The sequence below is a fragment of the Loxodonta africana genome, chromosome 9 (assembly GCF_030014295.1).
Source record: "Loxodonta africana isolate mLoxAfr1 chromosome 9, mLoxAfr1.hap2, whole genome shotgun sequence".
NCBI classification, from domain to species: Eukaryota; Metazoa; Chordata; class Mammalia; order Proboscidea; family Elephantidae; genus Loxodonta; species Loxodonta africana.
In genome coordinates, this window is record NC_087350.1 from 34,163,136 (window position 1) to 34,179,921 (window position 16,786).

Genomic DNA, 16,786 nt, shown 5'->3' on the forward strand with positions numbered 1-16,786 from the left:
CTCATAAAACAAAGGTATAGAAAATCTAGTTGACACTTATTTCAAATCCGTGCATTTTTTACACTCAGAGCAGTGGCTGCGAAAGTTCCTGTATTTCATCCACCCACCGATTCTTCTGCTTACCAGATATGGAGCCACGCCCCACTGCTGGAGGTGATAACTGCAAAGCGGAAAGAAGAGTAACAACATAGAAGAAATAGTTCCTTGCAACTGGGAGTATCACTATCTCATTGGGAAGAAAGCTAACACTGAACCTTCTAAATCTCAAGCACTGTTAAGCCTCTAATGAACTTCTCTTTTCATTTACATGAAAATCAAATACTTTCCCTGGCGTCACAGTAGTTAAGGGCTATGGCTGCTAACCAAAAGGTCAGCAGTTCAAATCTGCCAGCTAGCTGCTCCTTGGAAACCTTATGGGACTGTTCTACTCTGTCCTATAGGGTCCCTATGAGTTGGAACAGACTCGACGGCAATGGTTTAAGTTTGTTTTTTTCTTTTTTAAAATAGTAATAGGGAGAGTTCTAGAAAATTTCAGAAAAGTAAGACATTAATGAGGGCTGTATATTATCTCAGAAGAAATATGATTTGAGGCAGATCTTAGATCTTTGAGTAAGGTTTGGGTTTATAGCGGTGTAACTGGGGGAAAATAATGAGGCCAGGACATTGGGAATGGTGGTTTTTCTCAAAGAAGTGTGAGCCTGGATACATGGTAAGATTTACTCAAGAGGTAATAAGTAGCCAATGATCAAGGAAATGACATAATTTAATTTATATTCTAGAAAGATTTACTGGAACCGGTATATGGGATTGACCAAAGGGTAAAAACACTGAAGCAGGGAACTAGTTAGGAGACTAGGTTACTGCAACGGTCCAGGCATGGAGACCATAAACCTGGTTATGGAATTGGTGAATGAAAGATCTGATAAGAAAGGAACAATGGAATTTTGCAACTCACACAATGTAGGTGACTGAGGAGAGGGAGGTGTCAAAGTGGAAGTGAGTGACTAAAGGAAGGGTAACCCCTGACACCAAAGGCAAGTTTTCAGAGAAGTTGTTGTGTGAAATGACGACTGATGGATTCTGCTTTGGGAATTCTGAGTTTTAAATGACACAGAGAGAGCCAATGTGCAGAACTTCTAGATTGGTACTGGATGAAGTCAGTATTCAAAATGTAGATGTGAAAATCATTTTACAAGGAGGTGATACCTGTAGTTGAAAGGAAGGCACAGATGTGAGGGAAATGCAGTAGAAGAGATACGAGAGAGAGAGAGACAGAGAGAGAGAGAGGAGAGGGAGAGAGAGAGAGCGTGCCAGTATGATGAGCAGGACCAAGCCAGACCATAGGGAATGGCCCTGGTTAAAGGAAGAGAGAAAGAGATAGGTAAAGAAGGACAAGGGCTATCTCTTCGCATCACAAAAGGCAAGGAAAGAGAGGTCTGGACTGAGGAGATGAAGAGCATAAAGTCCTAGAGAAAAACAAGAGGCCTCTGATCTGGCAAGCAGGAGCTGGTTGAATATCTCAAATTTCACTTCAAAGGTGGACGTGGAAACAAGGTTGTAGGGAATTTCAGAGGGACTGAACAGTAAGACAATGTACGCAGTGAACACAGCCTACTTGCTGGGAAAGAAAGGACAGAATTAAGGCAGCAAGATAATGGAGAAAGCTTTCTTCTCCAACATGGGGAATATAAAGTTTAAAAACAGAAGGCCATGGCCTAACCGACAGAAAGGAAAATGAGCATGGCTGGGAGAAAATAGCTAAGGGACTGGGAAGGGATGAGTTTTTTTTTTTTTTTTTTTTTTGGGAGAGCACCTTTCACAAATGGGATTCCTCATCCAAACTATGGAAAACAGAAAATGATTTGAGAGACTATTTCTCAATTCTTCTGAGCATGGTACTTAAGTAGCACTATTCCAGGTGCTCAGGAGAAAGGTTAGTTCATTACATACAGTAGATGACTTCGGTCAGGGATTCTCAAACTTGCATGTACATCGGACTTGCCCAGAGGACTTGCTAACACACAGACTGCTAGGTATCATGGACGCAGTAGTTTTGAGGGATGGCCCAAAATTTGCATTTCTAACAAGTTCCCAGGTGATGCTGATGCTGCTGGTCCAGAGACGACGCATTCTTTAGGGTATTAGGGCTGGTATCGCCCCTGGAGCCCTAGTTGATAAAAGCTGGATAATTAGGCTAACATCTCCAACATGGGGCCTGAGACTCTGCAAGCATGATCCACAAATACTCCATCCTTTCATTCCAGTAGGAAACCCTGGTGGGGTAGTAGTTAAGAGCTATAGCTGTTAACCAAAAGGTCAGCAGTTCAAATCCACCAGGTGCTCCTTGGAAACTCTATGGGGGAGCTCTATTCTGTCCTACAGAGTCACCATGAGTCAGAATCGACTTGACGGCAATGGGTTTGGTTTTCTTTTTTTTTCATTCCAGTAGCATAACAAATGAGAGTTCGTTATATAGTACATGACACTAAAATCTTTTCTTTTGGCTACCCCAAATGTTACTGCTTCCCAAAATAATCAAAATAATGTTCTCTTGACTAATCTATGGATATACTATCCCTCACTTTTTCATAACCAGCCAAACACTAGTTGGCATAGCTATTTCCTTCTTTGGATGCACATTACTCAAAGTACCATGTTCTATGCATTGTTCGGATAGAATCAAGGTTTGACTGATTAGAGAGATAAAATCATGGTTGGAGTACAATGTTGAAAATAGGAAATGTACCAAAGTATCAGGGTATATTTATATCTCTATCTATTTCCTAATCTCCACCCTGTACAACTGAAGAGCATTTAATGTATCACGCGTGTTTCCCAAAATAAGATGTTGAGAAGACATTTTATAGAAGAGGTAAAAACAACATCTTATGTATGCACAGTATTTTATTATATGTTAGCTAATGAAACTGTCACAACAATCCTATTAGCAAGTCACATTTTACAGCTGAAGAAACTAAATCTCATGGACATTAAAAGAATTCACTGAAGGTCACAGGGACTTGAGCCCAGTTTTTCAGAATCTAAATTCACAGTCTTTTTTTACTAAAAATTTTTTTTTTTTTTTTTTACCCAGTGACTACTATTCTCTATAAGATACACACAGTAGTTCTTTTAATAAGGTACTCAAATTACTCATAATTCTTGGAATAACCCTGCTACACGGTAGCAAAAGGGGAAAAACATTTGGGAAAAATATTTACATATCACAAATGGATACTGGAAAACAATTTTTTCCTCTTTGCCTTTTGTAAATCAGCTGCATAAAAATTGCTCTCTTTTTCAAAATTCATAAAAATATCATGTTCAGAAAATGAAATATGTGGGGCTTGGAAGGAAAGTGAACATCTGGCCTGTAACATTTTCCCCTACTCTTGTTGAGCAATGACCTTCAGTCATTTCTATCAGGGATTTTCCCCTGAGTGTAAAGATATTATTAATATGGAAAAGATATTCTATTTTATATTCATGCTTAGGCCATTTTTATTAGTGCTAACCAGGCATGTACAAATGGAAGATTGGCATGAAGAGGCAAAGAGCAACTCCCATTGGTTAACATTTGGCAGTGATCACAATACCCTCTCTTTGGCTCTTTCAAGGATGACTCTGGAAATTTCTGGGTGTACTGCTTGTCTTGTGGTAGAACACCATAAAATAAAGCCTGTGGAAACCATTATTGGGATGTGTGATTGAAGTTTAATTGCTTTGATATGTCTAAGGCTAGTAAGATGTGTTCACGTTTGAACTGAGATTCTAAGAAAAAAAAAAAATCTGGGTCTATTTATTTCACCTAAGATGTATCCAGAGGGATTCTGCAAAGAGATCACCTGTCATGTCATTGTACCCTGCTAGATGCAGAGGCCTTAGAGTCATGTGTTGAACTAGGGTAGGCTTAAGACTTAGGATTGCTTTTTGAATCTTAGGATCTGGTTTATATTGTAGACACCAGCATCAATATTAAGATCTCTCTGGACATCAGATAAGGGTGGGCTTAGCCATCTTTATAGAAATCTTATTTTAAAAAGATGTAATCATAGAAGTGTTCTACCTCCTGTTCATATGGGCCATCTTATCGATCCTGCGGAAACCCTGGCGGCGTAGTGGTTAAGTGCTACAGCTGCTAACCAAGAGGTTGGCAGTTCAAATCCGCCAGGTGTTCCCTGGAAACTCTATGAGGCAGTTCTACTCTGTCCTATAGGGTCGCTATGAGTTGGAATCGACTCGACGGCACTGGGTTTTATCGATCCTGCACAAGTTTCCGCTGCTAGGGCAGTGCCCATTTACCATGATCTCAATGTTTCTGGCCCTGATGGGGGAACTTAAAACTGGAGCTGCATTGTGTGCCTGGAAGATTGATGCTGGAATCCGAACTGACATTCATGTACTAATTTCAGTAACAGAGTCTCTTCTGTTGACCTCAATCATGTTTTTCCCTTTCACATTTATAGCGCTATTACTTGGTAGATAAGACGGTCTGCTGGGACTACCTTCACAAGACAGCTTGATGATAGTCATGGTGCTAAAAAAAAAATTTTGATGATAGTCATAGAACGCTTCAAATAAAGCCTTTCACCACTGCCTCACGTCTGTGCTCATGTATCCTGCATAAGTCAGTATTTATAAGGACCATTCACCTCAGATAGTAATGTTCTAGTGGCCTCCAAATGAAAAAGAAAAAAAAAAATTGAATTCATGAAGCTTCAATCATTTTTGGTAATGAAAAACTGTTACTGTAAAAAGAATATAAAAAATAATAACAGATTTGTGCTTAGCACTCAGTTAAAATTCTAAGATTTTACTTCTAACTTTTCCTAGAGATCTGGTGCTAAAGACAGCAATGAAGTACCTAGTCAGAAGGTACCGGAATACTCTATTTGATTCGTGTTACTTTACTGATGAAGGAATATGTCCTGTGAATGTCAAAATTGAAGCAATTGGTAGAGGTTAAAAGGAATAAGATGGACCTCCAAATGGATATCATTAAAAAAAACCTTGTGCCTTTGAAATATTTTAGGGAAAAAAAGCACAGAGTTCCAGGCAATAAGACTGCCCTTTTTTAATGAATTAGAAAAAGGTGCTTCTTTCTTTAAGGTGGACATAATCCCAACTCCAGAGCACATGGCTTGGTGAGTGGATCACAGGGTGGACTTCAGACCCCAGTTAACCCCTTGGTCTGGCTCCCTTGTGTAGTTAACCCGTACAACCAATGTGACAGCCCTGTCAAACCATCATAGATACTTCTTGCATTTTAAGCTATCTCCTCTGATTCTTTATATGATATGGTGGCATTCAGTAGGGGTTTTAGGCTTCTAAGGAAAAAACTGGACACTCACCTTTGCCTTGATTCTACAGATACTTATGAGGGCAAAACACAAAAAGCAGCAAATGATTTCTAGACAAAACTATCCACACCATTTATTAAGAAGGCGTATACATTGTAGCTTCGGGTGGGTTTAACAAAAGCAATGCAGCTCTCTGAGTATACTGATGATTCTAAGTTGGCTCCATTGTAGAAAAAAGAATATTAATGTAAAACTTCAGAGAGAGAAAAAGTCATTTATAAATGCTAAATGCTTCTGCCTTTCTGCTTAACAGTCTTACAGAAACTCAAGATGCTAACCAGAATTATGTCGCTCACTTTAACTTTTCGCAAAGTAACATGGCAAGTACAAAGTTAACAAATGCATGCAAAAGAAATTCAAATACTGGAAGTTAAGTGGCTTTCTGAAGGTCACAGTGAACAATAATAACTAGCAAAAAGCCTTTGGTCAAAGGAAATTTGTGAAGGCTTCTCAAATCACAATTTCTGGCTCGACATTTTTCAAGAAGCAATCTTGTCACCACACCCTTTTGCCCTGGATTTATTAAAGAACCATTTCACAAAGCATTTCTTTCTCTTCTTTTAAAAAAAATGTAGCAAAGATGGTTCTATATTCCAGCTCTATAACTCTTCTCATTTAGACAGAGGCCAAGAGAAGATGAGAAAATTTGCTGAATGTCATAGTCCTTCGAATCACAGATATACAATTGCATACTAAGATAATATACAATGATCACTGCAGGAGCGTTTCCATCCATTTCAGCAGAGTCCATTTCTTATATACATGTCATTTGCAGGATATATCATAGGACTTAAGAGTCAGAATTGACTTGATAGTAATGGGCTTGTCATAGGACCAATAGATTCACCTCATCAATTTAAGAAATAAAGCCGTTTCTGAAATCGGACTAGCAACTAGAATCAACTTGCTTGAAAGTCATTATTATTACCCAACTCACTTTCTCAAAGTACTGCTGTGGCTCCAAAATGGTTTTCAAATCAAAACAGAACTCCTAACTCTAAGATTCAAGCAGCCCTGCTCTCTGTATATTTTAAGTCACTCTCCTCATCACACCACACCTGTCTTTGTTCTACCAGCTGTACATTTTTGCCTACTCTGTCCTCTTCTTCCTTACACTGCGTCACCTTTTTCACCACAGTCATCTTGTACACAGGCTCACATAATGTTATAACCCCCATCTTCTAGAACACACAAACAAATAAAAGATACATCTGCTATATCTGCCCAATAACCCTAGCAAATATTTCAGATACATCTTAGTTCCTAAACATAAGTTAACTCTAATGCTCTTGGAAACCCTGGTGGCGCAGTGGTTAAGAGCTATCGCTGCTAACTAAAAGGTCAGCAGTTCGAATCCACCAGGTGCTCCTTGGAAACCCTATGGGGTAGTTCTACTCTGTTCTATAGAGCCACTATGAGTGGGAATAGACTCGATGGCAACGGGTTTGGTTTCGTTCTTTTCCAATGCTCTTAGTCAAATGCCTTCTGCCCTCTGCCAAACTGTATAAACATGACTGCCTTGAGATATTTCTCCATAATCATGCTTATTTACACTTCTGATCCAGGTTATGTAAATGGCATTAATATATTTTATTAAGATCAGCATATTTTGCTTTCTTTTTCAATACATTTGAGCCCATTCAAATGCTTGTTTATTGAAATCCAGGTAGTCTTCTAGAAAAACAGAGAACATGAACAAGGAAGTTAGCTATTTACCCAGAATCATCAAATAAAAATTTAAAATGTGAATGATTCTAATGAAAACAAAAACCCGAATTAGACAAAACAGACCACAAAGCTGAGAATAGGAGTGATACAAGAGATACGTGAATACAAATTAGCAAGTCTAATATCTGACTGGAGTTTCATTTCTAAGTTATACACACCATTTTAATGGCCATAGCTCTACACACGTATGCATATATCCAATTTTTATTATAGGAAAATTTTATTGACAGACTATTAACTGGGTATGTAGCATTAGTATGATAAATAATTTTCAATGAGTGCACTATGAATGAAGAACTATGCTAAATTCTTTATATGATACTGTTTTCCTCATTCTTTCCAGTGCTCACTCCACTCAAGTACGGTGGTCTCTGCATTTCCTCCGATCTGCCAAGCATGCTCCTGCCACTTGGCCTTTGTACACGCCATTTGCCCTGCTTGTAACACTTTGTATCTGATTAGCCACTTGGATTGTTCCCTCACTCCTCAAGCTCTCTGCTTAAATTAGAAAGGCCTTTTCTGACAATCTAGGGTTTAAAAAAATTATAAGTTGCCCACACAAAGATTTGTATGTGAACATTCATTTATTCATAATCACTCCAAACTGGAAATGATAAAATTGTTCATCTAAAGGTGAATGAATATATGTTCAATGGCATGGATGAACCTCAAAAATATTATATGGGGAGGAATAAACCAGTTTCATATGCCTCTATTTACAGGAATTTCTAGAAAAGACAATCTAATCTCCACTGACAGAAAGTAGACCAGTTGCATGGTGTGGGGGTAAGTGGGATATAGGGAAGAGGCACAACGGAACTTTTGGGGTGAGAGAAATGTCCTGTACTTTGATTGTGGTAGTTATTTACATGATGTATTTTTTTTTATACACTTGTCAAAACTCATTGAACTGTACGCTTACAATGGTGCTGTTTAGTGCATATAAATTTACCTCAGAAAAGTTGACTAAGAAAGTACGTCTATTTGTTTATTTACAAAGCTGGGATTCAACTCCAGGCCATTTGACTCTGGCGCCTGTGCTCTTAACCACTATGCTGAGTGACTTTTTTGTTTTAAATAAATATGAAACCTCAAAAAAAAAAAAAAAAATGCTTGCTGAATTTCAAAATAGTCTTTGTAGGAGAATGTAGGTGTATGTATGTGTGTGTCTATGTAGTTTAATAAGACTTCTTGGCTTAAATACTTTTTGGGTATCTTATTTTGGAACTGGACTAAGAATTCAATTACAAGTGGGTTAAAGAAATCCATTTCATTATTTTACAGTCATAACGCACTTTTGGCCTAAAAACAGCATTTGCTGTGGTTGATCACCCTCTGCAATCCCCAGGCTTAGGGCTTGATAACTTTTATTTGTGTCTAAAATGTCAACTGTAACTACCAAATACAGAGATTTGCTACCATTAAGGGTAGTCAAACCCAGGTACTGAAAGAAGAGTTTTAAAAATACCTCGGGGAAGTCCAGCCTCATTTGAATTAGTAATTCAAGTCTCTTCAGATGACTACACAAAAAGAAACATCAACTTTGTCTTAAATGTAGACATTTTGCATACTGTTACAAAAATCATATTTTATAATCACAACTTTTATATTTTATAGTAATGACCAAAGAGTTGACAAGACATTGATAAGCTACCACAGTTCAGATTCCTATCATTAGCCCCTATATCAAAGGAATTACAGTAATTACAACCTCTAAGATTTAGTAGCTGGAAGTCAAGGTGACATTTAAACATGAAAATGCACTTGCAAACCAGAGTTTAAGTATAGTTGTGTTACCCATTGATAGAAGATTATGGGATAAAAAGATGTGAAGCTACATTAGTGATAATTTTATTACAAAGTCCTTAATACATTTTCTCAAGCCCACTCAAAGTAATTTAATTAATTTAAAACCCCCAAACAGCATCCTAATTCACAACATAATTCTGTATCTTTATCTTCATTTCAGGGAGTAGGAAGCTGCTAAGTATGAAAATATACTTTTCAGGCTCTTTTTATGCTTGGTATTTTTCATTTTCAAAGCACTTTTTTCATTTAATTCAGCTTCCACATTATATTTGGTGTTAGTTACCCACATTCTGCAGAAACGAAGGTAACAAAAAACAAAACCTTACTGGTTTCCTCAAAGGCCACAGAAGTATCAACGGCAGGCTTTGTACTTGAATTTAAAGGTTCTTAAGATTGTGGCAAAACCACAAAGCTACTCCAAACATAATTCTCTTCATTAACTAATTAAATATGGTATACAAATGATAGGGAAATAGTGCAACCATCAACATTTTAATTCTGTTTTGAAGATGGATTTTAAGTGTGAAACCACGCATATTTAAAACATATAATGTGGTATGAAAAAACAAATAAAACAAGTACTCAAAAGACCTACAAACCTAATACTACTGTTCAAAGATAAGCATGAAGAAAACAACACTTTTCATTTGTAGAAAGTATTTTTAAACCTCATATATTTAGTCGGTATAAGTAGGACATTACTATGAAGACAAGTGCACATTTTGGATACAAGACTCTAGATCAAGCAATGAGTAAGCAAGGCTTCTGTCCAGGGTTCTATATGACTGTTTCCACACAGATGTTTAAGGAAATCATCCACCAGACAGAAGAATAATGGTGAAACTCCTAATTTACGTGTGATTCACATCTTTTTGAAAAAATGAGCAAGAAGATATCCTGTCTTAGTTATTTTAGTTCATATATACAATGGTCAATAAATACAAAACAAAGAAAGGTCTGAAGTCAATAAATATGAAACGAATGAGTTCACACATAGAATCTTAAAAAAAATCAGGTGGCATTTCCAGTGAGAAAATTTTATCAAGTAGAATCCAAAGTATTTACCTCCCTCTGTCTTTGCATTATATAAGAAATAAATGCCTTATTCCTGCAAATGGGATCGGGACCAGCGTCAAGCATCTCATTCTAATACCATCTCTGACACTGACCAGCTGAATGACATTTTATTTTGACTTCTCTTCAAAAACATGGTCTTCAGGTTACCAATTAAGGTGCATTATATAGCTTTAATCATAGCTACCAACATTGTATCAGCATGCTAGGTGGCAAAGATGGAATATTATTTGTACAGTGAAATCATAAAATAATATGAAACATTACCCTTTCAAATGGTAACACATGCGAAATCATTTCATACACTCAAAAAAACATTTCAAAATCTTTAGTTTCAGTTCAAACATATGGCATGCTTAATGGTTTCAGCACTTCTAATTCTTTTTTAATAAGTGTTACAAACGGAAAGCAAGACAAGTAGATATTAAAAATATATTGGAACATCTTAAAATTATCAGCCCTACCAGTGGAAATAAAATGATGGCAATTAAAAGGAATCAAGGTTATTAAAAGTTAAGGCCTTGGAAGCTAAGAAGTCATGTTAGACTGTCAATTGTTTTCCCCATGGTGGGAAATCAGTTAGAAATTAAAAAAAAAAAAAATCTAGTAGTAGTTTAGTTGTGGTCAAAGAAAGAGTCAGTGGGGGTTGGGGGGTTCAGCAGCATGCTGGTAGAAAAAAAAAGACTTACATAGTCTGGGAGGGCAGTGAAATGGAAGGCGTGGTAACCTCGCTCACTTAGTTGTCATTTTTGATTTTCAATGACATTTTTTTCATTCTTTCGCCTAGTAAAGATGACAGAAGGTCCTAATTTATTATCTGATGTCTATTCCTGTTTCTAGATTTAAGAACTCTTAACTGCATATATAGTCATATAACCAAAATACAAACACTCTGAAAAAGAAACAAACCAAAAAAAAACCCTGAAGCACTGATGTGGCATGCATTCAGTTATCATTGTCACTGTGTACGCAAACCAAAGATGAGGATTCGGTGGGAAAGAACCAGCCTGCGTGGCATAGGCTCTCGGAGGATGGGGAGGGCTGGATTTGCAGGTTTCTCAGGTTAAAGCAGTAGAAGGTAGGAGATCACAATAAAGAAGTAAACTCTTCCTGAAATGACGTGAGCCATGGCCTAGATTAAGAGTGCCCAGAACTAATGTTCACAGGATGGCTCTCTGGTCCACATATCCTATATGTACAAACACAGCTGGTCAAAGTGCCCATCTGACACTGAGCTAGATGTTCTCTACGTTACGCGCCTTCTGCAGATGAGGTTAGGCTACATTTTAGATGATGAGAGAAGTAACAGCAACACCTTTATCTCACATGACCTGGCAGATCGTTCCCGCCCCATGCAAGTTAAAAAAAAAAAAAAAATGGTGCAGTGTAAATTTCTGTTTCTGAATATAAATTCTACCATGGCCAGATCAGATTAGGTAATGCCGTTGTGCGCACGACATTTCTTTCCACTTTCTGAGTCCACGTCAATCTTCACTGGCCTGGCAAGCTGAAGGTACTCAGGGAATTTGTAACTAAATAAAGACAGCATAAATTAAATCCCTTAAAGAAAACCACCAGGAATGGCAAAGGTTCTCAATTGTACAGCTGATTTTTACATTCAGGAGGGAGTGTTAAAAAGAACAGAAAAGATTTTTCATAATAGGAAAGGGAAAGGACCAAGAGAGAAGAGAAGTAACTGAAAACAAAATGAGCAAACAAAAAAATCCCCCACAAAAGCAAACAATTTAATGCCAAAGTCAAGTCCCTGCATTGCAAGTGTTGCTCAGTAGCAAAATACTGGCATTTGGATTTTAGTTCTCAAGAGACAGAGTATCGCATCTGTTCATCTGGTCTCAGACAGTTTCCTATTCTCACGTACAATCTCAAGTAGGTCTTTGATAGGCACGTGCTATTCATTCTACTTAAAGAAAATATCTCTGGGAGGATTGGAGTCAAAGCGTATAGTCTGAAATTTAACTGCGATAATTCACAAGATGAACAAGTAAAATGTTTGGTCAGCTTCCACAGCATATATTCATTGGATATGTCTGTTCATTTTGAAAAACTAATCTGTTGTAAGAGGCACTTTAATTATACTGTAGGAGGTTATTATTATTTAAGAAGCAGCAGGGCGGAATACATCTTAGTTCAATTAAAATGGTTAAAAATTAAGGTAACACTAGCATAAAAATGTTGAAGAGTGGCTTCCATTCTTGGGGCTTCCCTCACTGTGAGCTCATTTCACTACAGGATCATTCACAGAGTAAGGTTATACTGAGAACACAGAGAATGGAAAAGAAAGTTCTCTGCACCCAGCTCATCCGTGTGCAACTCCAGAGTAATTCTACTCTCAGAGAAACAAACACAAATGAGTTAGCAGACAGGCAGATCCTTCTAGCATTTTAATGTCAACTTGTTGCCTGGATGGGAGTCTGTGCATGCCAGTCCACAGGCAGCTAGCAGTTACTTCAGGCAGAAGGAATCCCCTTCTATTTGCCAGATCCATAAGCCATGTGGGCAAGTATGGGTCAAGTCTGCCTTGAGGAGGGGCCCACATCAGTCTAGATCACATGCCATCTAGCTCCATTCTCTGTCTAGGATGTACTACACATGGGTCTGTCTGAAGGAATAGAAAGATATTGAATAAAACGGACCTGACTGTTCCTGCGGGTGCGTGTTTTCCTGAAGTTGTCAGTGATGAATAAGACTACCAAGCCTATTGATGTTCAAACCTGAAGCCAAACTGGTTGCCATTCTGAGCTGCTTCTGCTTTATAAGATGAGAAAGGAATTCTGACATTGATACTGATGTCTTCATTGCGGAAACCCTGGTGGCGTAGCGGTTAAGAGTTCAGCTGCTAACCCAAAGGTCGGCAGTTAGAACACCCTAGGTGCTCCTTGGAAACGCTATGGAGCAGTTCTACTCTGTCCCATAGGGTCGCTATGAGTCGGAATTGACTCGATGGCAAAGGGTTTGGTTTTTTTTTTTTTGGTTTTTGTCTCCATTGTAGCCAAGTACCTACTGAGCAATTTGCTATATTATTCACATGATTTTTTAAAAAAACACTCTTCAAACAAGTTAGATTGCTCACCATTAGGGCACAAAAGCAACCCCAGGGAAGCACAAGCACAGGTATTTCTTTCCATGCATATGTTTTACCAAATATTAGAATTGAGTTGGGTGGGAAAAGGGTGAGTACCCATGGCTACATGCTTCTGTTTGCAGGAGACTTCTGTTTTTTTTTCCTGCTTAAGAAAAGCCAAGGAACCCAGTTGGCTATTGGCTCCTGCTAAGCAAGGCCTGAAAAAGCCTGCTTACCTAATTTAAAGAACCAACTCTTGCTGAACCTCTTCCAAGCATTAGCTATTTTTTATTCTTGCTGTGCTTATTTCATAAGTCAGTCCCTCCTTCTCCAGTCCTAGTAACCTACATTCTTTACTTCCCCAAAGAACCCTGCTTCCCCTGCTCACCTCTGCTTCAATCACTTCTATTTGTGGGACAATAGGGAGAACATGGCAATGTTTAGGGTAGGGGAGAAAATAATTCTTCATCAAAAAGTTTTTCCTCTTATCCTGATCAGATATGATGAAATATGGGGTTTACCTTCAACAAAACTACAAAACAATTACACCGGGAGCCCAGACCATCCAGAATAATTCATCTATGAAAAAGCCAACTTTAATTGTTACTCTTGGCAGCAATCTAAGAGAAGAGTGAAATATTATACTAAATATTGCCACGTGCAATAGTAAAATACTATTTCCTTCTTGCCAGAAGCAGTGTCCAGCCCCCTTCAGACTCAGGTTTGGATCTGGTGATTTAGTCTCAACTCTGTATCCCCCTCTCCAAGACCAACAGAGGTTTTCAAAAGAACCGTGTTTTTATTGGAACCATTTGCTCTTTTTAACTTGCCAAAAAGGAGTAAGTAAAACTATGACCCTTATTTGGGTTAAAGTTGACTCCTCAAGCTTCATGGAGGTCAACGTATTTAGTCTGCGAAACTTCTAGTAAGCAGTTAGCTGCAGAGTTGAACCAGTCAAGGTTATGTTTTGGTCCCTTCCTGCAACCCTCAGTCTCATGGATTTATACAGGAGGATTTGGAAGCATGTGAAAGCTAATCAAAATGAAACATACATATGGCAAATTACAGCCTGGATTTTCTGGAACAAGCGAAACTTCAAATATTTTTGATGCCACCCATACGTTTGTAATTTTGGGATCAAGCATCTTGATTTCAAGTTTAAAAATCAAGTTCAAAAAACCCCAACAGGTATTCACAACTATTTAAGATTAAAAGCTTATGGGACGCTGTTGTATTATCTAGTTTCCAAGCGTGGAAAGGTGTTTGATAATACTCAAAAGCAAAGGGACAGTCTTCTTTTTTTTGAAAATGGAATAAAGTCTTTAGTGAAGATGTTAATTGACTCTTTTATGGGTCTCTGGTTCCTTGGAATGTTTACAGGTTTTGGCTTATAACCAAATGAGTGTATAATAAGCTACTTGCAAATAATTTTTTTAAATACACATTTCCTGCATAAATATTTGCATATGTCAAATACAATTCATTAAAGATATATTAAGACCATATATAAGGTATAATATGTAGATAAATATTATTCAACTTCCAAAATATTTACATTGGGGAAGCTAGGGCCCAGAAAAATTAAATGACTTGCTCAGGATTATTTAGCAGGTTACCAATAAATTGAGAATTAGGACCTCAATTTCTAAGTAGATATTCTCTCTGCTATGTAAAATTGTTTTCCATTCATGTGGTTGTTGTTGTTGGGTGCCATCGAGAGGGCTATATAATGATACCATGAATATCTGGAAGTAAATTTAAATCTGCAGGTATGATAAAAAGTAATCCTTATTTGTAAATTAGGCTAACGCATTGAAACTTTGGTATCTGCAACTTGAATTAATATATTAAACTGTAAAACATCTGTTTTATAGAATTACTTTCTTTTTATCATCACATATATTATCTATGACAACAAACAAAATGGCGACCCTTAATAAGACAGTTTGAGGGAACTATAACCTGTATCAGCCATGGAAGAATATTTGGCACTTTATTGTTATCTCTTGTGCTATATAACACAATTACACAAAGACTGCACACGATAAAGCTTCATAAGAAGTTATAACTAACTTAGTCTGTATAAAGCAATCTCTCTTAGAACTATGCCCGTTTTTTCTGTTTGTGTAAGCTAACACCAACAAAAAAACCCCAAGATTTACAAAATTATTAAATTAGCCTAGCAACTAGCAGAATTATACTGATGTGGAACAAGATATACCAGTTATTATTTAAGAGGAAACAGTCACTATCAAATTTGAGGAATTTTAAAATAACATTGCTACAAATACCACTCAGATAATTAATGACAGCAAATCCTCATCTCATAGGTCAACTAGGAAGTTGGTTGATCTTTTAAAGTATTGACCTATGATGTGGGAAGCCAAGGAAATCTGCCTTAAATGTGTTGTTTTGATTTAAATTTTTTTTTTTTTAATTTGCCTTTAATTTACTGAAAGATCAAGCTCTTGGTTGGTTAACACAAAATTGAAAGTTTTTTTTGAGGGGTTCTATTTCCTGCTCTCCATTTAAAATGGAGGAAAAAGAAAAATATTTTGCCTGTGACAGAATATGAAAGAAGTTCTCACCCTTAAAACCAGCAGCATTGGTTTTCCAGTCATTAGCGTTCAAATGTCCTGCACGGGAAGTCCTGACAATAACATGCTGCACGTCTCTCCAGGTCAGAAACGGACTGGGGAAAGACAAGGTAAGAATCATTGTACCAAAAAAAAAAAAAAAAAAGATGGGGGCAAGCAGAGAGTCACAAGCAATTAAAAAGGCAAAATCAAAATGGCAAAGTACTGAAAACAAAGAGCCAGGACTTGGGGCTTGGGAGGAAGAGTCTTGTTCTCAACACGGAGAGGTGACATTAGTCTGGGGGAGGCGGAAAATATAATCTCACATTTAACAAATAATATGATCTTCTTCAGTGTAACCTAGTCTTTGAAAGGGCGAGGATTTCCGGTTTCCTCAACAAAATTGCTGCCAATTGTGGTATCTTCAGAGTCTGAGTGAAAGCTTGCATTGTGGATAGACGATTATAGAGTAAGCTAAAAGCAAAACTGAAACCCTCTGGACCACTTCTTGTTCATTTGTATAGCTAAGGCACTTGATTTGCAATTTACCAAAGAACTTAGCAATATTTAGCCTTCTGCATATATATATGTGAGATATAAAAAAAGCCTCAAATGAAACCAACTCCATTTTCAGTGTTCTTCAAGGAAGAGGGTATATAGTATGGAGACCAAAGCTGGGCTCCAAGGTACAGACAGATACAGAAGTATTCTTTATTTGTAATAAAACCCGCTGCCGTAAGTATTAATTATTTAAGGGGCCGTAGTGGAGCGATGGTTAAACGCTTGATTGGTAACTGAAAGGCTGGCAGTTCGAACCCATTCAGTGGCTCCACAGGCGAAAAGACCTAGCAATCTGCTCCCATAAAGATTATAGGCTAGAAAACCCTATGGGGCAGTACTACTCTGTCACATGGGTTGCTATGAGTTGGAATCAACTCGATGGCACCTAATCTATGATTAACAACACCTAATTATATTAGGAGTCCCTAATGGCTACTAAACAAAAGGTTGGTGGTTCGAATCCACTCAGAGGCACCTTGGAAGAAAGCCCTGGCATTCTACTTGCAAAAGATCACAACTATTGAAAACCCTATAGAGCACCATTCCACTCTGACACACATGGGGCCACCACGAGTTGGTACTGAATCGATGGCAAC

General features: G+C 37.7%; 1 protein-coding gene across 2 annotated transcripts in view; it reads right to left on the bottom strand.

The window, feature by feature from the left end:
* PCSK5 (proprotein convertase subtilisin/kexin type 5) overlaps positions 1–16,786 on the bottom strand; it is a 492,211-nt gene that overhangs the window by 204,136 nt on the left and 271,289 nt on the right. For both annotated transcript variants that reach the window (XM_064291217.1, XM_064291216.1), the window contains exon 10: positions 15,642–15,745. In XM_064291217.1, coding sequence (XP_064147287.1) covers positions 15,642–15,745 — 104 coding nt within the window. The remainder of the gene's footprint in view (positions 1–15,641; positions 15,746–16,786) is intronic.